We start from the raw sequence: 23153 nt of genomic DNA, 5'->3' as shown, positions 1-23153 counted from the left end.
CAAGAATTTCTGGTTTTCCAATCCTGATTTGAGCAAGGACTTCTCAGCCTGCTTTGGGGAAACCCTGGTACACAGTGCTTCCCTCCTGCATGGAAACACTTGTTACAGTTTCCTATAAGATTTTTTATGTTTGTTCAAATGACTCTGGGGCAATTACTTTTCTCTGATACAGGAATTCTGCTCTAACCACTATCTGATGACTTCAGTAGTCCCTGGATCAGGACCTAAACACATTTTATAATTAAATAACACCCAATATTTCTCTCTCTTCATCTTGGACTAATTCCCATCTTTTGTAAGCTCAGGCTGTAGCTGCAGAGGAAGGAGCAATTGTTTTTTGATGATCATCTAGAGACTTACTTCTTACAGGGACTGTCTTTATAGACTCCACTCTGCCGTGTACTGTACCTGTATTACGTACATTATTACGAACGGGTATCATGCATGTGCATTCAGGACGCTGTGTGCAAACCTCCTCTAAGTACATGTATCCCATTTCTGCTACTAAAAATTATTCTATAGTTCTTGAGAAAAGAAGCTGCAGATATGTGGGGCAATCCTCAGCTGATGTCATGATTTCAGGGAATTATTTTTCCAATGTTGCTACTCTTGATTGACATCTCCCTAGCACAGACCACCAGCTCTGATAGCTGTGCCTGGACCGAATGCCTCTGAAGGATTTTCCTCAGGGAGGGAAGAGACTAAATAGGCAATGCTCAAACCCCCATACACCAACCTCCATGACAATGATGAAAGCCAGCTTGGCTGCAATGACATGCCAGTAGTATATGTTGTGCTCATACTGGTGCTGGTGACCGGGAGGGTAGCGGAGATCCCGGTATCTGAAAGCAAGGCAGGAAAGTCAGGAGCTGGTCTCTGGCACCTCTGCAGTACGGCACTGCGGCCAGAGGATGGAGCACGACATGGCCCTGCTTAATGTGTCCTGGAACAGTTAGCTCAGGCAACTACTCTGATGGGTAAAATCATATCTGCAAGATAAGCCATATTTGGCTGAAACGTTGTATTTTTGCCATTTTATTAAGAATTACTGATAAAAAATTTAAGGTGCTTTTTTTGGATAACTATCAGCTAGGAGAAAGCCAAATTAAAAAAAAGAATTTTCTGAATAGCACAAACTTATGGGTGAATACTTCCACTCCATCCTGCCATTCAAAATAAGCTGAGTTTTCCTGTGTTTCAATGTTTCCTAAGGGATATTGTTAAATGAATAAGACGGCTTAGATATAAACCCCATTATTTTTGTAATTGGAAAATGACAAATACATATTAGACACTTGCCTGCATGTTGTTTGGTTCCCAAACCAAGGGGAAGAAGGCTTGCTTGCATTCTTGAAGTCTGCTATATTGAAGACAGAAAGCGTGCTGTTTATATACCCCTCCATAGTGTGAGTGCTGTGACTCCCGTAAGGAGGGACCGAAAAGGACCAGTAATAAACCAGACGAGGAATCATGTCAGATGTAAAAGCAATGATCAAAGCCTGCATTTCAGACAGAGAAAACAAAAAAGCAGAGCAGCATTAAAGAAATAAGCCTCAATATACATTCCTTTGCTATATACTTAGCAACTCAAAAGTTAGCACATGAGCTAAAAATAGAAAATAGGTTCTTTTCCCACCAGTGGTTGTTCATTCTGTAAATGAGCATGTAGTCTCTCATGGGCACAAAACAATCCCTTTCTGGCATGTGCACTCTGTACAGTTTCTAAATTATGCTAGCTCTGCTGAATGCCTTAAAACAGTTAAACTATAAAACACTTTTTTCACGTGCATGCAGAGAAGATCAGCAAATGTGCTTCTTATGAGTACTAATGAGATGCTTGAAGAAATTCTGCCTGATGAAACTAATGGAAACAACAGAAGAGTTCTTCAGTAATAGAAAATTAAATGTCAGCAGGTTCTCCGATGTCTGAGTAAAGGAATTAAATAAATTAGATATATAACGGATCCATCTCTGATCCTAGAAACATCCCACCCTTTCTGAGGTGCTAGCCAGCCCAAATTCATCTTGGTACTTGTTGCCTCCTACTATAGCATGTGGAAACTGCTCTTGATGCCAAGATAATTTTTTTTAGTAGCAGCTGCATAGTGCTGTTTTATATGACGTGACCATTTGTTTTTATCTTGCTCCCAAGAGAGTCCCTGTCCTACTCAGTCTGCTAGTCACAAACTGGGTAGGAAATATGATCTGTGGGTTTGTTGTGGGAAGTCTTTTCTAAACTCATGAACTTCCCAAAACATCCTATTCTGGAGGACAGGTTAACTATCTTTAATCCAATTTCCTCCCCTGCTACTGCAAGTTCAAAAGGTTTCCCTGTGAGGAAGACTTTCCACTGGCAAGATCTGCAGCTGAGTATTTAGTGAGAGGCTGCCCAGCCAACTCATGACAACAGGTGCCTCTGGTGCCCAGCACCTGGGGAGGAGTGATCAGCTGCACTCCAGGACTCAGAGAGAAGTGTTTTGTCCCATCCCAGGATAAAAATACCCACTTGACAACATGGATGGAAAGAACCAGGGCAGAGACATGGAAGAGAAAGATGTGAAGTAGGGATCTGATGAGATCAGGTGAAAGGATGTTTAGGCACAGATAGACAAAAGAAGCAGAAAAAATGACAGGAAAATCATGGGACAGAGTCAGGGTCAAAGTCAAGCAATAATGGGTAATAGAGGAGCACAAAAACTGGTTAATATGTTTTTATTCCCCATCATGCCAGTCTGTAATTCATGAGATCTGTGTTTCCTTATTTTGATGACATGGGACAGAAAATTTCCATTTTTGTGCAGCGTTTCTGGCCAGACAGTCCCAGCCTGAGGAGGTATTTGTAACAGCGGCAGCAAAAGGAAAGGGGAGAGAGGATAAAGGGAAAAAAAAATGTGGATAACTCTTCCACAGTTTCTTGAACAATGCTTTGGTGGCAGTGCTAGCTAAAACAAACTCCTCCATCTGCCTCTAGCAGTTGACTTGGGCTCTGTGCTGGCTTGGGCAGTCCTGGCCCCATCCAGCAGATAGATGAAAATGCTGATCTGACTGGGAATCCTTTCCCTGGTCTGATTCATCATGTGAATCAGCACAGTGCAAGAGACAGGAGCAAGGGGGAAAGACAGCAAAGGGAAAGAGCAGGGAGTTGAAAAGGAGGCAAGACCCACCCTACCTCAAGTAGCACCACTGCCAAATGATGAATGATATCCTAGCGTCTTACCTTTTGAGTTGGCTTACTTTGAAGAACCTGAGAAGCTAAACTGTAGTTAAGATAAAAGCTGCAGAAACAATCCTTCTGAGACTGAGGTCCAAGACCTGTATTTAGTTCTCCAGAATATTGTTACGAGTTCAGCTGAGAGAAAGTTTGGCTGATGAGAAACAAAAGGAAGGCATCCTAGGTCTAAAACTCATTGAAAATTTTCAAGGATAAGGTGTTTTCCTTGTACTGCACTTTGGCTTAAATCAAATGTAGTTGGCATGCACTTTTAAAAACTGTTTTTAAGCATTACATGCCAGTGTGAAATGAAGTGAAAATTATGTGTTGTTTATATTTACATGCTGAGTAGGTGTTTTTGACTGACAAGAAGTATATATATTACTGTGTCTTGCAGCTGCAGGGAGACGACCTCACAGCTAAATTACTCTGTTTTTAACTGTGAAGCAGAATTAAAAGTAGAGTACAAGTAGAGTATTTGTAGTCTGAATTACAAGTATAGAAAATTTTTGTTAAATAAACTTTCTGTTCATTAGCTCACCTAGTCAGACCATAAATTAATTAATATCAACTTAACAGTAAAGCAAAAAAATTCCTTCTCCCTTTGGACCAAATGAGTTTGATGCTGCTTCTTTGTACCAGAAAGATGCTGGAATATGGTATTTACAGAGCTTAATATTTGATCTTACTGAATCTTTTTTGCAAGGCCCCAGGTCTCTCATCATCCTAAATCTGAGCCTTGTCTCACTCTCCTCCCTCTCTCAGAATGATCTCCAGATGTGCTCCAGAGAGCTTCAAGGACAGAAATACGAGAACTAATCCTACGGCATCCTCTCAAAGGAAAAACTTTTTTTCCTCTTGAATTATGGGCTGCATTTCAGAGTATTGCACTGGAGAACCACAAACAAACAGCACATTCTTTGCTTCCCAAGCCTTACTGCACACAGTTTTCCATTTATACCATAACTAATTAAAATCAGTCTTCAAATCAACAACAGATGCAATAGGAAGTCCAGCGCCTCACGGCAACTCTCAAAACTGGTAGCTTTGTGCAAAAGTTGATTGCAAGTACTAGCAGCTGCTACAAAGGTAACATGCATGAAGGAGAAGATGCACCAAGGGGAAGATGATACACTCCCCAAGTATAATCAGCTGTAACAAGCCGTGTAGAAGAGAAGAAACAATTTCTGTGTACTAAGATAAAATCAAGGCAGGGTTGTTAAACACTGATGGCTTGGATCGGTTCCTGGATGTCAAATAAGGAAAGAAACACACTTAAAGGAAGAAAACATCTTCTAGCATTTGCTCAAGCACATGGCTTTATGGCCCCCACTTCATTAGCAATAAATACCAGTCTCTGTGAGGTCCTCACAACACGTGCAGCGGGGCTGTCTGAATGTGACGGTCTCTGGGGCTGAGCCCCTCGCACGCGACAGCCCCACAGGGTGAGCGGCTGATGCCCTGCTTGCACGCTGACATCATCTGCAGAAAGCAGGGCACAAACAATGCCTGACAGAAGCCTACACATGGCTCAGTCACAGCCACTGCAACTCTGCCCTGAATACCATGAGAACTGTGATAAGGTACAATATTTTAAAGAAATCTTGAGATACACCTTCAACTTCTAGTTTCATATTGGATTACAAGATCCAGCTGGATTGATGAGGAAATACAGTTATCCAATAGCATAAGATATTTGGATTTCTCTGGAAACAGAACAGCCATCTTGTTGAGAAAGGCTATTCCCTATGGATAGTCTGAGGTGCTGTTGCGCCTCCAGAAGAAACCAGTGGTCATTATTCCTTTAAAAAAGGCCAGCAGCAAGAATTTTCTGTAAGTTAATACATACTAGTTCCTGTTTAAGAATAAGCAATCAAATAATCCACAGTGCTAAATCACAATGGCTTATTTTTCTTCCCACAATGCAGTCTACAAATAAAATATTGGTGAATTAATAAAAAAAAAAAAGAAAGGTCTGAATTTCATTGTTAGAAGTATATTAATCAGAGTTTTTTCTTAAATATTTTGAATAAACTCTCTTAAAATTCAGTTTATTGTGTACTTAAAACAATTAAGTACAACTGAAGAACAGATTAGAGTCTGAATTCTCAGAAAAATCATTCTGATACGCAATTTTGAACACACGTGGTATTTTTAAGCACACAAGAAAGAAGCTGACTTTCTGTTTTCAGAAGACGTGCCGTAAGGATCATTTCAGTTGCATTGCCACACACACAGCATTCCCACATTTGGATGTAGCACCTGCAGAGAAGGCATTTTCTCTTTTGCAGCTCTTGGCGCCGTACTTACATTGGTGACCACGGCCAGAATGGCTATGCCCTGCAGGATGGGCTGCCAGGCACCAATGTCCTGTGCCTTCTGTGGAACCATGCGCCTGAACTGCGTTGTCAGCTTCCACGCATCCAGCCGGATTTCCAGCATGTTGTTTATAAGGGCCAGAAGAGGAGCCAGGGGGAACGATGCCACAAACAGGGTCACAAAGCCAAACTGTATAACTGTGAAAGGGAGAGGTTACATGTTACATCTCCAGGAAATGAGGCTTTCATTTCCTGGAGACGAGCAAGTGTAGGCATGTATAGTTCATATACTCAGGTATTCAGGTGGGAGAAACAAGGAAGAGTAGCTGGGTTCCTAGTGAATCTTTTGGATGAGAAAATAGCACAACAGTACTGGAAAAACCTGCTAGGTGAAGGGGACAGGAAAATATTATAAATCACAACACAGCACAAGGAACTATTCTGGGTATTCAGATATCCATTTCTTTCTGACATCTTTATCATGAAGACCTGGAAATCTCATGACTATCTGTCTCCGTACTGAACTGGAAGGCCCAGCAATCATCTTGCTTTGTCTGGGTACTGCCTTAATCACACTGGCAATGTTGTCACAGAATGGATGGTGGCAACAAACCAGCCAAGGCCTGCCAGCTCCCAGGTTAGCAGCAACGAGTCCTGGTGACTGCAGACCTCCAGCAGAGCAGTCTGACACAGGGCTCTGCTGTGCAGCACCAGAACACGACAGGGGTCTGCCTTCTGAATGCATTTCTCACAGGATTAGGCAAGGAAGCAGCAGTACTCCTCCTTGTACAATCACATGCTGCTTCCTAGTTATAAAATGGATTAAGGCTTAGCTGCTTAATAAAAACTTGTAAAACCATCTGTAACGGCTCAATCAAAACTTGTCTCAGAAAACATTAATGTCCACAATATTAAGCATTGCTTGTGTGAAGATTTTCTTTAGAACATGTTTGTATCCAGCAGCAGTGGTGAATCCAGACTAAACTGTTCCTTACCCATTTCAAGATACTCATAAAATAGTCCAAGTTTTCCAATGGGTTGGAGGTGGTAGTCGTGTTCCCAACGTGGAACAACTTTTTCTGATCTAGCAGCTGCAGAATATCTTCCAATTAGATTCTTGATCAAACTATCATATGGGGAGAAAAAGAACATTAACATTGGTAAAAGAACCTAAAAAGTTGAGTAAATGCAAAGAAAAGTTGGCATTTCTGCTTTTACATTTCTACTGTAGGTTTAAACAATGGATTTATTTCTGAATTATTCAAAAATTTCTTCCTAAGAAAAGCAACTTTTGTTGCCTTATCCTTAAAGTGGGTTTTTACAAGCCATAAATAAGAGTGTAAATATATCAGAACCACAGTGATTTGTGTCTCGTAAAAGAGTTAAAATAGTAACTTATATATATGCCTTTTAAAATCCCAATGTATAACAACAAATCATTCCAATTAATACTAAGCAAGTCTTCAGGTTAATATTGTCATAGCTTCTACTACCTCAGTTTTGAATATTCAACCTGAAACACATCGAGTTTGACTTGCAGAGGAAGGAAGAATTTCTGATTAGAATTAAAATCAGTTAAAACAACAGAGGCAGGAGCCCAGACCAAAAAAGACTCCGAGGACAAGTCTTATTCTTTCAGAATACAATATGCACTTACCAAACTCAGTGATCAAATGCCTGAAGGCATCAAGCAAAACAGTATTTTTCAACCATGAAAGAGCAGATTACTTAATAGTTTGAACTTACGGAACAAGCACTTCTTGGATGTTGTTCCAGATAGCTTTCCCTCCCACTATGATGGCAAGCTGGGTTGTGAGCTCGAGGAGACATCCACCTGGATCACACTGAAATTTGGGTGAGAGAGGAAAATGTTTTTGTGGTTGGGTAACTTTTCAGGCATGAATGAAGCATTTAAAATTAATTTAAAATAATTAAAATAACTAATATTATTAATATTCCTGATTTATGATAACAACATTACTGAAAGCATTCAAAGAAGACTTCCTAGGCACACCTTTCCAGTAAGGTATACAAAAGCCAAATCCAGGCCACATATGGTAGGTTGCCAGAATACAGTGAAAGTGAAATACCAGGTGAAGTCATGCAGCTCTGTGCTATCACCAGGTCAGGGTCACCCAGCAAAATATAAATGCTTGTACTGATATTCTCTCTTTTCTGTGTGCCCAGTCACAGATTGCAAGACCACGGTAAAATACACTTTTCTGGGTACACGTAATACATTTCTAAGCTCAACTGGTCTTGTGCCATATTCTTTTATGCTAGGGGTTAGTAAGGAGGTAATTACCTTGGGAGGCAGTCACTTTTAAACCCTAGGGTTAAATATGTACAACTATGTTTTACTTTATACACTCCAAACTGCAGCACAATACCCGGACTAATCATACATTCTACATTCTTACCTCTTCATTGCGATACCTTCCTAGCCAATAAACTGGACTTCCAGGGTGACCTACGAATTTACCCTTAAAGAAAGCTATGTAGAAGCATGAAGAATAGTAGTTGACAAACTGAAACAAGAACATCTTTGTGGTCAGACTGTTTTCATAATCAGTCTGTGTCCTTGGAAGTTCTGCAACGAAAGAAAAGTAAATAAATTAAAAAAAACCCAACCCAACCTACAAGTAACCTACAAGCTGTTCTAGAGCCTCAGCTGCAAAATATCTGTATGTCTCATATTCCTTTATATGACTGAGAGCATTATCATTTAGATTGTACCTAATCCCCGTGTATACTGTAATCATTATGTAATTCTAAAACTGTATGGGTTGTAAAAAGAAAAGAACTTGTTCCCTGACAATAAAGAAAGAGAAGACACAAGAATTCTAATAACTCAGGGGAAGAAAAAGCACCCAAATCCAGAAGACTCGACAAAGATGCAAATGTAGCACTTTGAACTGATGAAACAGTATTAAGTGAAAACACCACATTACTTCATGCATCTAAAGTAAAACAGCTACTTTAATGTTGATGGTCTGGATATAGAGAATAATATTATTTGGATATAGAGAATAATATTATTTGTGACTGTTTATCTGTTTAAACATCAGAGGGGTAAGTAGCTTTGGAATGGTGATCTTAGTTCACTTATTTACAAGAAAATAGCTATTTTCCCCATAAACAAAAGCTAATATAATTGAATGTGTTATGCCTTACTGATCTGTTTTCATAAAGCTTGGTTGTTGTAGTAATTTTCTTTGCTTTGTATGTTTCACAAACACAAAACTGTAAACAATCGATATTTCATGCTGCCTATATAAGGCCTTTTCAGGCAAAGAGCTGAATATCATATTTCTCTGATATTGAGCAAATCTATATTGGAAAATTTCTAGGTGGTATTGTGTGATTTTGTGGGAAAGTTCTGAAAGATGTGGTACAGGTGTTACACCTACTATACATATAAATGCTAATTTTTCTAGCTATTTTACCCCACGTTTCCATCTGAGGCAGAGCAGCAGCATACCAAAGTCAGTGATCAGGATTGCCACTTTTTCATAGATGATGTTGAGAATCATAATGACAACAAAGCTGATGAGGGAAGCGGTTATTGACGTGGCTGTCTGTGGAGTCAGGTACTTGCGGATCGCCTCCGTTCCACTGATGTGCTGTGACAGCTTCGCAGAGAACACCAGGAAAACAGAGAGCCTGTAGACAATGATTCCAACAACTGAAGCAATAATCAAAAGGATCTGCCAAGGGAATGCAGGAAAGATGTTCATGTTCAACCACTGGCATTAGGAAAAAGTGAGTTCAAAACACTTTTTATGATAGACAAAAGGAAAGCAATTTTGTGCCTGTCATTCCATTGCAAGAGGATGATCAAATAAGATACAAAGCAATAAACAGAGAATCCATAAAAGAAGCATTTTTTTCATGTAGCATAGTAAATCTGCAGGAAAGAAAAGAGATGGCCTGTTTTATGACTAATAACAAGGGTTTTTACTGATGTAAGCCAATGTAACAAGAAGTGTAATCAAATCTTGCACCTCGAGGCATGTGATGGGAGAAAACTCTTCATATTGGACAATTGGCAGGATGGCATATGTACAATGCGAGTCTGCATTGATTATGGAGGGGGCTGCACCTTCTCTTCCACATGATACTATTACAGACTACAGATCCCTCCAAGGAATAGAAAAAATTTAAGCCAAGTCACGTAGTCTGTAGGAGTTGCAATAATGATCCAGGCACCCCATCTTGCTTGCCATCTCTTTCTGTGTCTCTTCCTGCTTCTATTTTTCGCTAGTTCTCTAGCTATTGTTCAGTTTAAGGTTCACAGACTGACTATATTTTTTCACTATCTCAGCAAACTGCCATGAACTACCTTCCCTGACCCTGCACACAGTAACTGTGCAGTAACACAAGTGACAAACCCAGAACACATCTCTTCCCTCCAACATGAAGTCTGACATATTTAAATCCAACTGCAAATCAGTATTCTTTCCTTTGTGTTTCAAATGTGTTAATGCTGAGGCTCTCCTGGGCTGCCAGACACCACTCTATCTCCTATCTGCATCCTATCACTGAGAATGAGGTCTTTTCCAGCTGCTATTTTGCTAAAGATGAGGAGCATGCTAAAACACAGAACTTTTCAAGGCAATCTCTCTGGGCCTGCTCATTGTGTTATATATTGTGTCATGGTTGACTGGACTGCTTTCAAGGTTTAGTTTTAATTAAAGTAGCAGCTCTGGAAGATTAAAGAGCGCCCAGCTCTGCTCTGTTAAGTGAAACACAAAACCTGAAAGAGGTCATGGACTGTGAGACACAATGTGGAAGAACACAGCTGGAACAAATCAGACAGAAACTAGCAAGGAGGAGAGCATATAAACCAAAGTCTTCCCCTTACTGCCCCCCTAAAAGAAAAGGCACTTTTCTTAAAATAATGAGGGAAAAATCAATGGACCACCTTCACAAGCATAATTCACAAGCTACAGCTGCAGGATATTTTGATACTGTATGCTAATGATTATTGGGTGACTACAGCTACCTTCTCCATACATTGGGCCCATACCTTATGGGCTTGATTTATGCATGAGATGGAAATCCAGCATAAACTGGTTCCATTCTCACTTTTTGTTCAGTTCAGGAGGATCATTTTTTTAGACAGTTACTAGAAAAGTGAATTTATGAGGGGAAAGGATAGGAGAAGAACTTTACCCAGAAGAAGATGGCACTTGTACAGAAAGTCATCCGCACGCACTTCCCACATGCAGTGTATGGCACATGTTCTTCTTGCTGTAAAAGATTAGGAAACAGATCAAGGAAGCACACAATGTTTTTGGTTTTTTTGGGGTTTTTTTTTTTTTTTTTTTTTTTTTTTTTTTTTTTTTGTGTGTGTGCATGTGTGTGTGTGTGTGGTCTAATTGGAATCTTTATTATACTGAGGGCAGAGAAAAAGGAAAAAAGTACCTTGTTTTGTTTCCTGGAAACTTAACATTTATTCATGATTTCAGAAGCCTTGCCTCATTACAGCTGTCTTTTTTTCTGCCCCTTCTATGACAAAAATGACTTCCATAGAAGTAGAGGGTCTCAGCTCTTATTGACTTCAGCCATTACAAGGTGCATGTTCCTTTTGAATGGACCCATCCTTCTTGGCTGATCATGGTATCCAAGGTCATTATCTCTCAAACTTCAATGGCTAAACTTAGCAGGCACTAAAATTTTGGTCCTTGATCTCTGTGTTTCTCAATGTATTCCATACAAACAATGGGATGGGTTCCCCAAGGAAAATGACTACCTCAGTGTGGTACTGTGAAAATTCACTGAGTCTTTAAAGAATCACTGAGGATCAAAATAAAATATTTTAGCATATTCTTAACTCTTTGAACTGTCTGAAAGGAACTTTCTAGCTATGACTTTATATATTCAAGGTGGCATAGGTTTATAAGCTTTTAAACTGGATGAGTTTTTTGATTGCACGAGATAGAAAAAAGATATATAGGATAATTTCAACTATGGCAGTTAATTTTGAACCTTTTCAAGTGCCCTCTAATAAACATTACTATAACTTGGATAGAATGTGAAAGCAGTGCAAACGATTAGAAAAAAGACAGAGAATAATAATATTGACAGAAAATAATAAAAAGTGAAACTGAACTTGAGTAAGCTGCCAAAGCTAAAGCTACTGAAATGTATAATAAATAGAAATCTAAACTAAGATCCTCATAAATATGAATCCTCTGTCATTGAAATGTGGTTTATCCTTGTCTCTGCAAGTTTGTTGTTATTAATCATAATTTTATCCATATGCACTTAGCAACAATAGCTATTTATACGTGTTTCAAACGGAAACACCTTTGATTAAAAAACATTCCTGGCATAATATATAATAATGCAACATTTCCCTCTATTCACCTGCATATCCTTATGCATTCCTACGTAAAGATAGCAAATGCTCTGTGATCTTGGCCTCTGGCAGTAACAATTAATAATTTCTTGGGGATTTAATAAAGTATACTTAGTCTTCTAAGCTGGGGATGATGCCTACTTCTATTTATTTAAGACAGAGGAACCTCAGCAGCACAATGTCCTCAAACAGGCAACTACTTTAAAGTGCTTTCAGTTAGATTTCAATTCCCTCTCCCTGCATCTGTACTTCATCAAGTCACTGTTTTCAGGCCAGCTTATCAATTTGAGGCACTGCTGATTTATACAGCTCCAGTCCTGATTCACCATTTTCATAGTGTCTGCTCACAGCTTGCCTACAGCAGTAACCATCACCAGCTGTCAAAATATTCCTTACCTGTGTGATTTCATTCATCACTACGTGAGTGCAGCGAGCTTCGTATTCGGGGCGAACTTGCTCTTCTTGCTCCAAGTACTCAACTGTGTCCCATTCGTACTCCAGTTCAGCCTGCCGTCGCTTCCAAAACTCCAAAAAAAAGGTAACTATCCAAATGATAGACAAAATCAGCAATACCACGTGAGTACTGGATACTGTTTGCCCCCTCTGGGCTATGACTCATGGCTCAGTATTCCATGCAGCTTTTCACAGACATGGAATAAAACCTTTACTGGCTAATGCAATGGTGAAAACTGGATCTACTCCTATATGCAATTACGATTTTGCATGTATATGTACTTTAATATGAGAAACCTGAGGTAAGTGGTGGTGTAACTACATGCTAAAGAATGTATTTACTTTATCTATGTATTTTCCTTCTGACTAAGGCCAAACTATGAACGCTTTGGATTTTATATTACAGGCTGCTTTAAAAAGTTTAACATGGGATACTTAAGAAACTAAATTGTTTTGTTACGTGAAGACAAAATTCTGGAAAGTGCAGACTTCTAGAAAAATTAAACTCAGTATGCAAAAAATTGTCACAGGGAAGAGCTCATGCTCATTCACGCTGCAATTTTTGTGTAGACAAGTTATCAGTTTGCAGACTACAAAACCAATGTTTGTTCAGGTAAATCTGCTTAAATACAGCTGTCTTTCCTCCTCTGCCAGCATAGACCTAAAGAGACTGCAGCTCTTTCATATGGCATGGAGCTTAGAAACTCCCTGGGCTGGGCCAGCTGTTTCCCTGGACTGTGCTCCTGCAGCTGGAAGTGCTGAGGGATCAGGTACACAGATGCCTAGGCAGTAATGGTTAGACATGATTCCAGCCCAGCTCATTACCTTGTCAAGACATTACACAGGCAGATCTGGCAGCAGGGGCAATGACAAACCCAGATGGGAAGGCTGGGAGGAGCTCAGGATGCTGGGTGTCAGTACCATGCTCCCTGGCACACACCTGGGTGCTTCATTCTTGAAGAAGGTGCAGTCTTAGATTAAAATAGTGGTGTGGCTCTGCAGCACTGTTTCCAGGAGGAGTATCCAATCACTGCACTTTCATTGCTCTCATTGTCTGGGAGTAATTAACCTTACAATTGGTTTTTTTTTTTTTACTAGTTTGGCCCCTCATTCTGAATGATGAAACCTCAGAGGCATGCAGTTACATGTACAAACATTAAAGGTTACATCTAAAATCAGGTGCGGCTGAAAAATCCCAAACTGAAACATTTAAAAGCCAGGAAACTCCATGGGCTGGCCTATGAGATGACCTTGGCATCTGCAAATGCAAAACTCCAGAAAACCCTGCTCCCCTGATTACCCAGGGCCCGCTTTCACAAGGACTTCTCCACTCCTTCATGCTTAGAAGCAGCAAGGACACTGCAAGCAGCAGACCAGAGGGTCTCATCTGTTTTCTCCTGCTGAACAAGGACATTAGTCTTCCATAAACCTTTAATTGCTGCCCAGCCCAAATCACAGGAATCTACAGGCTATACTGATTTGTTCCAGCTGCAAATTCAGCTGCTGCTGAAGAGCCCAGAAGTGCAGAGACTCCTTCTGTGATGACAGCCTCACGTGCTAAGTGTGACAGAAGGGCACATTACAGAGGGACAACTCTCCCAGCCCCCTATCAGCCGTGTTGTGTCCTTTAGAGCAGGAAAGGAGCTGCTGCTGGATTTGCCATTTTCCTTTTATTTTGAAGCAAGATTTCAACATGTTTCAACATGTTGTTTCAACAGTGGAAACGCATGACATTTCAGAATCAGGAGACCAAAGCAGTCATTTCATGTCATATTGAACAGTGTCCCCTTTTGTGTGTCCCCCAACACTGCCCTTCAGGCTGGCCCAGGTATTCTGCCTCTGAAGCTGTGTCACAAGGTCTGAGAAGAAGTGCCTCCATCAGAGAACATTTCTTGGCTTAACTGACCTTGCTCAGGGAGGGGATCCAGGGATGGCAGCAAGTGAAGTGGAAGCTGCCTCTTGTTCACAACCTTTGCCAATCTAGTCTTACCAGCAAAGGGAGAATTGGCAGAGCATTAATGTATAAAAGGGCTAACTCCTGCGGCCAAAGTCCCTGGTGCTTTATAGTGCCTTAAGATTTTTGAGGGAATACACACAAGAAAATATGCTCTTATTTGAAGTGTATTGATGATAATGATGCAATAATATATCTAAGAGTCTAGTATTAATTTTAATTGTTTTGGACAAGGAGGTCTAAAAAAGTAATAGAGCAACATGAAAATTACAGCTGGAATTACACCAGGACCATGGGTCATTTGGATTCCGTACAATTTTGGTTGAATTTCTGTAATATAATTCACCTCTTTATATAGTGGACTTACAACAAGAATACTAATAGACCTTGCAGCCATCTCTATAACCATGAAGCTTAACTTTGTAATTATTGCTCCCAGAACCATTCTTCAAAACAGGAAGCACAATTTTAATTAAAAAACCAAATTGCCAATAAATTAACACTTGACGTGATGGGAGAAGATTACATTAGTATGTTTTACAAAGAAAGCAAATTTTCCATTCTTCTCAGCCTATATATGAATTCAAAATATTACATGAGATACATTCTCTATAGCAGCTGGTATGCAGACCTAACATGGAACTTACTTCCATAATTACTGGATAAAACACTACAATAAAAGCCAACTAACAAACCTGCTAATATGAATAAAATAAATTGTTTTAGGAAAATAAACCTTGCCTAATCCCTTGAATATAGCACCAAGTGTTTTCACCTGTGGGAAACATCCTGATTTCATATACATTTTCTCTGCTAAAAGATAAACCTAGTGCTTGTAACCTACTACACTTTCTAAAATCAGCTTCTTAAATAAAGACAGAGGGGAAAAGTTCCTGGGAAATATAACAAATTACTATTTTTCAATTGCATTGTGCAGTTACACAGCTGTTAATAGCACAAGCATCTCTATAAGCCTTTGGGGAAAAACCCCAGCTCCTCTGACAGACATACTTAAGCATGTGGCTGGCTCCTGCTGGATGAACATGTAGCAGTCTTAACCACCTCCCTCAGAATTTTCTTCAAGTCATCAAAACAGAACAGATACTGAAGACTAATTTTTAAGACTACAATTTTTTGTTTGCTTATGATGAGTCCCTGTGAATGTGCTTGTTTCCAGTTAATTCCTAAGTGCTAACAAATGAAGTCTGCAAATTTATCCTTGGCTGATGCTGGACGCTTGGCCAAAATTAGATAACAAACCACAGTTGTTGAAACTGACTTACCCCATATTCCCATGAATACTGCAAACACCAGTGTTCCATAGCTATCAAATATACAGAGTTTCTGGAAAAGTGGAAAAGAAAAAAAAGTCTTAAAATATAACCAACCATTTTTATTCTTCTACACCAACCCAGAACAGAACCTAGAAGCTACTTACTGAAAATGTTGATTTTCAGTTTTTATGTAGTTTCATAAACAACCCTTGTGGATAGTGTTCCCTCAGTTTCTGTCCATGCACACCACTCTCCAGTAAATCAAGGAAATTAAATCCAAATTTCATAATTAAAAATAAAAGGCATATATGCATTATGAGGGATAGTAAAATGGTGTCCTATCAAACTTCCCTCCATCTGTTGCTTACTAAGAGGAAAAACAGTGCTTCTGGTCTGGGAACTCAGGAGAGAATTACGGATTTTTAATACAGCCACTAAGACCATGGGCACATCTGGTTCTCATAAGCAGGATAACAAATAAGTTAGTTAGTAAAACCACACTCTGATGAAATACCTCTGTGGTCACTATCTCCCTTTTTTTTATTTTTCATTTGTTTGTTTGTTTGTTTGTTTTCCATTATAGCCTTTTCCCTGCAATCTTATTTCTTTTACCATGTAAGTGTATTGATGCAACACATTAAAGTCGGGCAAAATATTTTTGATGAATAGCTGAAAAATTGCAGTTTTGGGACTGAATCTACAGAGAGGAATGATGAAAGGCTAACATTAGCTTACTGAGACAAGGTAATGGGGAAAGAAACTGAGGTTCCTTTTGACAGGAGTAAAGAGCAGACAACAGGACATGGCTGTGTGACAGCTTCTGTCATAGCCAACACCAGCCTCTCCTTGTACCCATCTTCTCCTTGGCAACATGGATCAAATTCAAGGCATAAATCCAGATAACTTTTTTATGCAGGCAGGAGGTAAAAATTAGAAATGTCAAAACAAGATTTAAATGTTTCCTTAGAAAAATTGATTCAGAGTTACTGAATCAAGTTTTTAACTGAATCTTTCCTTCCCTCAAAAATAACAAATATTGCCAAATGAAACCAATTTTCAATTGAAAGAACATTTTATTCTCCTATCAAATATTGGCAGTAAAAGACTAAATTTTTCATCTTAGATCAAGTGGGAACAATTAATGTTGTTGTTTTCACTTTTTGAAGTTGAGTCACTGTATCAAAAGGAACAACAATTTGCACATCTTTAGCAGTTCTGCAGGACATTAACGGAGGATGAACATTGTTTTATATGTAGTACTGGAGAAAGTGCAACTAAAGTCAAAAGTGTGTCTACAAGCTGTAAATGTAGTTACCTTGGATGATTCACAAGTGATGGTGAGGTTCCAGTAGGTACATGCCTGATCACACTGAGGGCACATTATGATATTACCTCCTATGTTGGGGTCACATACTTCTTGGCTAAAAACAAAACTAGTCAGTCACTCACCAACACTAAATTCTTTAGTCCTTTTTCACCCATGAAGACAGTGCAATAATCTCAGGGAATTAAGGAATAATTTAACAGTGATCTGCACTCAAGAATTGCACCCCCATCCCTTCCCCTGGCAACATATCCCCATTTCCATTCATAGACCTCGTCTCAAAAAATGGATGACACATGAGGAAAATAATTTCCATCCCTTTTACGTGGTAGTAATTCTCAAAACTGCCCAGACTAAAAATAAAACAGCTCTTAAAAGATCTCACTGTCTTCAGTAGGAAACTCACAGTTGCATGCTCACACATGGTTTGTAGCAAGTCTGAATGGAGAAGGAAGAGCAGCACTGCCTAGCAGAACAAGGAATAGCTGCAGATCCCAAAGGACTTCCCAGTTCCTGTAGACTCCTAAACAGGATCAGACTGGAAATGGTGCAGAGGGGAGCTACCACAAGGATTCACGGGTTTGCAGATCTGTCTCCTGAGAGATGGCAAAGGAGCTGCCATCCCACACTCTCTAACCCAGCATGGTGGAGGATGGAAGGTAGCATAATTACTTCCTACCTGTACATCAGGGGGGTAAACACCAGGGAGGCAGCTGAGCTGTGAGCATTCAAGGGCTGTGGAATAGCCCTTCAGCAAGGAATGTGATGGACACCCTTCCAGGAAGGGGTATGCAACTGGATGGCCTGTAGGTCCTTTGACACAATGCCATAATGTTTTTTCCCCTGGGTCATTTGTCCATGATTGAATTTTGTTGTGTTTTGATGAGAGAATCTGTGTCATGGCTATGCCTTGCCTTCCAAGGTATCCTAAGCAGCTGAAGGCCCCTCTGCTGTTGCTCTTCCTATATTTTCCCAAATTAGAAGAAAGAAATGTTTAATGTCTTTGGGTATCTAGTTTAAGGATTGCCACAGTGAAAATAATTTTTTATGGCAACTTGTATTGACTTCTGATTGTCACTCCTTTCTTTGTGTTCCTACACTACGTATGGTGAACCTCATGCAAAACATAAATAAAATGATGAAATAAGAAATTCCTGGATGTCTATCACTGTAATGGTCCATGGATATCCATTATTTATCTAATATTTTTATGCCTTTGCCTTCAAATCCACCATGGCGGTTGTTCTCGGGCCCTTTAATTTTGCTGTCCTCATTAAGCAGTGTCTTGCAAACCCTGTACTGTCCCCCCGTGATTAAAATTGTACATGATATTAAACCAGGCCTGATCAGGTACCTCCATGTGCAGTTGTCCTTTGTCAGGCATCCATACAGAAAACAGCCAACTCCTACAACTGCAGCCACAGTCAGCATATTTGTGTAAAAGCCCAGCCAAGCAAAGTAGATGCCAATTTTCTCTCCATAGTATTTCCTGTGGAGGAGAAAGGTGTGGGTTTTTTTTTTCTGAAACGCAAGTAAATTTGCATTCCTGTTTCAAATGGCTCTTCATTTCACACATTTTATGCCAACCCATATTGTCATAGTCTTCTGGTTTCAAGTTTGGGATTGCAGTAGTATTGCCTGTTTTTGTGAAAGGATGGAAATGGAGGGGGGGGGGGGAATGAAAAACAGAAAAGATCATGGCTGCAAAGAAAAATTTTAAGTGGCTGCATTTTCATCATCATGAAACCAATTTCAAATTATGCTTCTGTGAACGAGCTGATCTGGATGTATGTATCTTTCCTCAGAACTAACCTGTGTCTCTTTGACTTCCCCAAACCAGACCTATTGTGTAGATTTCTCTTTCTCCTTGCATTAGTCCAGTTCCAGTTACACCAACCTGATGAAATCCAGGGGTTGCAGTTTGAAAATGTTTTTAGGATGAGCCCATTCTCTGTAGAGGAGATATCGTTCACTTGGGCAGCTGGGATCAGTCGACAGGTGCCTAAAACTCGACTGCAAAACAGAATGAGTACGAGAGGACAGCACTAAAATCTAACCAGAGCAGCTCATCTCTCATCTCTACAGACCTTCTCTATGCCACAAAGCTAGAGTCTGGAGTAGCATTTAGACAGTCTTACTGCAAGCTAGGAAAAGGAGCAGCAGCTCTGAGAGCACACAAGGATTCAGGATAGAAGATTGTCAGAAAGGCACTGAATGCTAAAGTAAATGCTGTACATATGTGAGCTGAAAATAACAGGGACTCATCATGAACTCAATCTAAGCACATGTCAGCATCTTGGCACTTAGGAATAGAAAATAAAAAAGGATCCATTCTAATTAGAGAACAGGACTGAACTAAAATGGATTTTAAGTAGCTTTAACATGCTACACATGCTTTGCTTCAAAATAGTACTGTACTAGAATACAGGCTGGAAAGACTGAGGGAAAAATCCAGGGCCTCTAATCTCTGCTTTAAATTTAAAAGAGAGTTCACATGGAGATAATCTTTGCATTTCTTAGTAGGTTATAAAAAAAGCTATTTCAATAAAACCTGTTTTGTTTGAGACATTTTCCATTCTATACCTGAGATGCAAAAACATGAGTAATGTTTGTAGAAATCTATCTGCTACTTTTCATTTTCAGCATAGCTGTTATGTATAATTTAAACTGTATAAAAAGACAGTCATTAATTACTAGTCATAAATACTGAGTCCAAGTTCCCCATGCCACGATAGAAATATCCTGCAAGGCAGGTTTCAAATCTTTAAAAGGAAACTTTAAAAATGGCTAGTCACAAATTATACGAATTCTATTCTGTAAATCTTTGATTACTTACAAGAAACATGGTTTGTCTTGATTCTGCCTTAAAAATTTCTTTGAAAACCTTGGAGGCCTCCTAAATATTTTAAGCCAAGTCCATGCAGCTGAAGCAGTTATCATTCCTGACCTCCCATGTTCTCAATGTCTCCTTGACAGAACACACCTTGGACACAGAATGGTGGCTCTGAGGGGGACAAGTTGGGATGTTGCAGTTATGCAATAGACAGAATACAGAAAATCAGCCCTCAGTCTTTGCTTACGTTGCATTCACAGCCTCACATGGAGCTTTTTCTTTGCCAAATATTCTGAAATCTGATTTTTTTCTCCACAATTTCTTTTGGTGCTATTGTTAGCCCTGGTATACAAAATAATTTTCAGTATAACTTTCTTATTCAAATGATATAATTTAAAAAGCTTCAGAAGTGTAGCTGCAAAAGCTGGATTTGTTATTATTGCAAGGTGAACTTGAAACCAATGAAGGTTTTTTCTGCAAGATTCTGACACCTGTGAGGCATTGGACTGGCTGGGCAGAGTCTTCCTATAGAAACCTGAGTCTCATGCAATGTTTGGGAACTAAGGGACTGTTTCTCAATGTGCAAGACTTTCACACATCCTAAAATGAGATTTGTAGTCTACATCTTTATTAACAATGTTGATAGGAATTTTAATATTGGAAAATTGCATACTAAGGAAACATTGATTTAGGACTGATAATGCAGTGTGTCATGGGAACTATCTATCAGTCCAGGTGCTTTACAGAAATACATCTCCCAGGAAATACAAATCTAAGAACTCTCAAGTGATATATATTGTTTTTCCTTTATAGAAATACGCTTTTAACCAACAGTGCTTTGGAAGAAAATCTCTTTAGCAAAACCACATCCTATTCTTCTATGTAGATATAATACCAGTCCAGGAATAAGGCAATGAATAGTGCTTCTATCCTTTGATATACCTAGAGGATATATATATCTAGATATAGTTCAGACCTCTATTTCAAAGTGTATTTTAGTTACAAGCACCAGACTTACATCATGAAGGGGAAATGCTGCTTTGTAGATTCCAGTGTCCAGTAACTTGTTAATGCCAAATTTTTTCACATTATTTTTTGTTGCATATTCCACACGGGACAGGATAAAATGAACCTGAAATTTAAAAAAAATAGTTTTGTGTCCTTGCAACCTGAAAGAAATCATATACAGCTATACCTGTCTCAGCATATAATCAAGTTAAGAAAGGGTAATCAGTGTAGACAAAATTAATTGTACAGGGTGCACAAACCTTCAAATCCCTCCTTTAAATTCAGGTGGAAAAGAAATAGGATAAATGTAAGTAAAGTTTTCCTTCTGGATTGCCCCGGCTATTTCATAAATCACACAGGACTGTTGCATCCCAAATATTTTTAATTTTTTTAGGATGTTCTACTGAAGGTAATTACATTGATTTGATAAAAGGAATAGTTTCTTTTTATGCTAGAAATAATGCTAGAAATACTTCATGGACTTACAATTCGGCTTCTAGTTGCAGGATTGAAAAATGTGTCTTTGTCTTGGATGTAGAAGTTGGACAAATGTTCCTTTTGAAAAGGGGCAGTGAAAAACTCTTGCTCAGGTTTGATGATATTTTCGTCCACCCTGAAGAGTCTACTGAACCAGTTGAAGGCTGACTTTCGGGTTTTCAGGTCATTCTGTTGCAGGGGCAATTTGATGTGCATTACCTCGGCGTACGTGCACAGCACTTCCCAAGGTGCATGCACTTTCACAAAAATAAGTTTCTCATCCAAAACCTGAGATGAAAGAATATTGAAAATAACTATGTAAGCATTTTCATTTTAACAATTCTTGAATTATCTAGAATTTTCTTTCTCTTTACAGCTCATAGATGACCTACTCGAAGTTGCATTCATTGTCCATCCCAGCAAATATATCATTGGCTTCTGTAAAAGCGCTGACATGAGGAAACCTTCAGGCAGATGAAGGCATATAAAGATATATAAAAAAAGACAGTTAAATCTTCCCTTAATGCTTAATGTTTACATCTCTGCAAAGTATTTTACAAAGCAATTTAAGTGTAACACTTTGCCCATACAGGGTCATTAGGACTCTGCTTGTAGTTTGACAGGGCAGGCATGGCTCTGGAGCAGCCAGCAACTCCCCAGCAGCTCAGTTACAACCCAGTGTGATGGGACCAGGCTAGGCACTCATGGGTGCTCCTGGGCAACAAGAATTCCAAGCTTCCTAGAGAGAATGGGGAAAGGGAAATTAGATGAAACTGCTGAAATAGACAGCACGGGGCATATTTGCTCCCAGTGGAAATCCCAAACCCACAGCAGCAGTGGGAACCCTGACAGCCACTCCTGCCTCCTGTCTACACATGGCCTGTAGACCTACTGCTGCTCTGCATTAGTGAGTGTCAGCCACATGACATTTCCTTATGTAGCTCATTGGCTCAGGAGCACTGGTCTGATATCTGATCCAGCCTGGGGAAATGTCCAGTTTCAAATGTTTTTCAGTCATAATCACAGCAGAACTATTGAAGACTGCAATTTGTAAGTATAGCACCAGGTCTGCCGCAGCCTTCCAGACACCAAGCATTTACTTTCTTATGAATGTGAAGAACCAGACTGCATTCTTGGACATGCAGCTGGAGTCCTCACTGCAGACAAATAAATTCTGTGATGCCATAGATTCTAATTTGGGAGGAAGGGGCAAAGTGACTATTTCTGAAGCTCACTATAGACTGCCAGACAACAACAAAGTTAGACTGGAAGTGATTGTCCTGGAGAGGGAGACACAGATGGAGCACTGCAGCCCTGCAGGGCAGGAAGAAAGAGAAGGCATTTGGAGGGGCTCTAACCTTCCCTGCCAGAGCCAGCAGCTCTGCAGCTGGTGTGCATTTCCACAGTGCTCTTGAACAGCCTGCAGGTGACATCGCAGCCTTTTGAGAAGCAGGGTCACACGCAGGAGCCCTGCACTGCTCTCCTGGCAGGGCCATTCTGCCCCAGACACACACCAGCCTCCCACCTGTACTGCACAGCCAGAGTATAGCAAGTACCCTTCTGCAGGGTACAGACAGTCGTTTTTATCTTCCAAGCTCTGAGCAAACATGACCTATGTAATCTCCCAGCTTCCCTTCTGTTATTTTGCAGAGGCAGGAGCAGACATAAGTTTAAAAAGATTTTGCATCAGATCTCAAAGACACTGCTAATGGAAGAAAGGTGGGCCTTTTTTTCTTGAGAGGAGAGAAATCTTACAGTGAATTAATATATCCAGTTTCCTTAATCCCACAGGGGCAGCTCTGCTCTCAGAACAGCCATTCACACAGAGAATAGCACTCACCGACCTCGTCGCTTCTAGTTTCAAGCCATTGTTTATCAGGTTTGATTCATATACTTGTCTCTTCCTCTGTTAAAAGATATTGAACACTGTAAAACAT

At 39.7% G+C, this 23153-nt stretch overlaps 1 protein-coding gene across 1 annotated transcript in view; it reads right to left on the bottom strand.

Moving 5' to 3' along the window:
* The window catches only part of ANO6 (anoctamin 6), a 71697-nt gene that overhangs the window by 4196 nt on the left and 44348 nt on the right, over nucleotides 1–23153 (bottom strand). The window contains exons 4-19 of the mRNA XM_041465502.1: nucleotides 23057–23122; nucleotides 21226–21504; nucleotides 20750–20863; nucleotides 18796–18911; nucleotides 18253–18387; nucleotides 16890–16995; nucleotides 15584–15644; nucleotides 12290–12435; nucleotides 10705–10782; nucleotides 9011–9236; nucleotides 7950–8119; nucleotides 7276–7373; nucleotides 6525–6655; nucleotides 5522–5727; nucleotides 1300–1499; nucleotides 737–842 (exon numbers count right to left, since the gene is read on the bottom strand). Of these exons, the coding sequence (XP_041321436.1) occupies nucleotides 737–842; nucleotides 1300–1499; nucleotides 5522–5727; nucleotides 6525–6655; nucleotides 7276–7373; nucleotides 7950–8119; nucleotides 9011–9236; nucleotides 10705–10782; nucleotides 12290–12435; nucleotides 15584–15644; nucleotides 16890–16995; nucleotides 18253–18387; nucleotides 18796–18911; nucleotides 20750–20863; nucleotides 21226–21504; nucleotides 23057–23122 (2238 nt within the window). The remainder of the gene's footprint in view (nucleotides 1–736; nucleotides 843–1299; nucleotides 1500–5521; nucleotides 5728–6524; nucleotides 6656–7275; nucleotides 7374–7949; nucleotides 8120–9010; nucleotides 9237–10704; nucleotides 10783–12289; nucleotides 12436–15583; nucleotides 15645–16889; nucleotides 16996–18252; nucleotides 18388–18795; nucleotides 18912–20749; nucleotides 20864–21225; nucleotides 21505–23056; nucleotides 23123–23153) is intronic.

This window comes from Pyrgilauda ruficollis, unplaced genomic scaffold (genome assembly GCF_017590135.1).
Source record: "Pyrgilauda ruficollis isolate IOZ18807 unplaced genomic scaffold, ASM1759013v1 scaffold19, whole genome shotgun sequence".
Classification (NCBI taxonomy): Eukaryota; Metazoa; Chordata; class Aves; order Passeriformes; family Passeridae; genus Pyrgilauda; species Pyrgilauda ruficollis.
The sequence above is the reverse complement of the archived record's forward strand: the minus strand, read 5'-3'. Positions and strand labels throughout refer to the sequence as shown.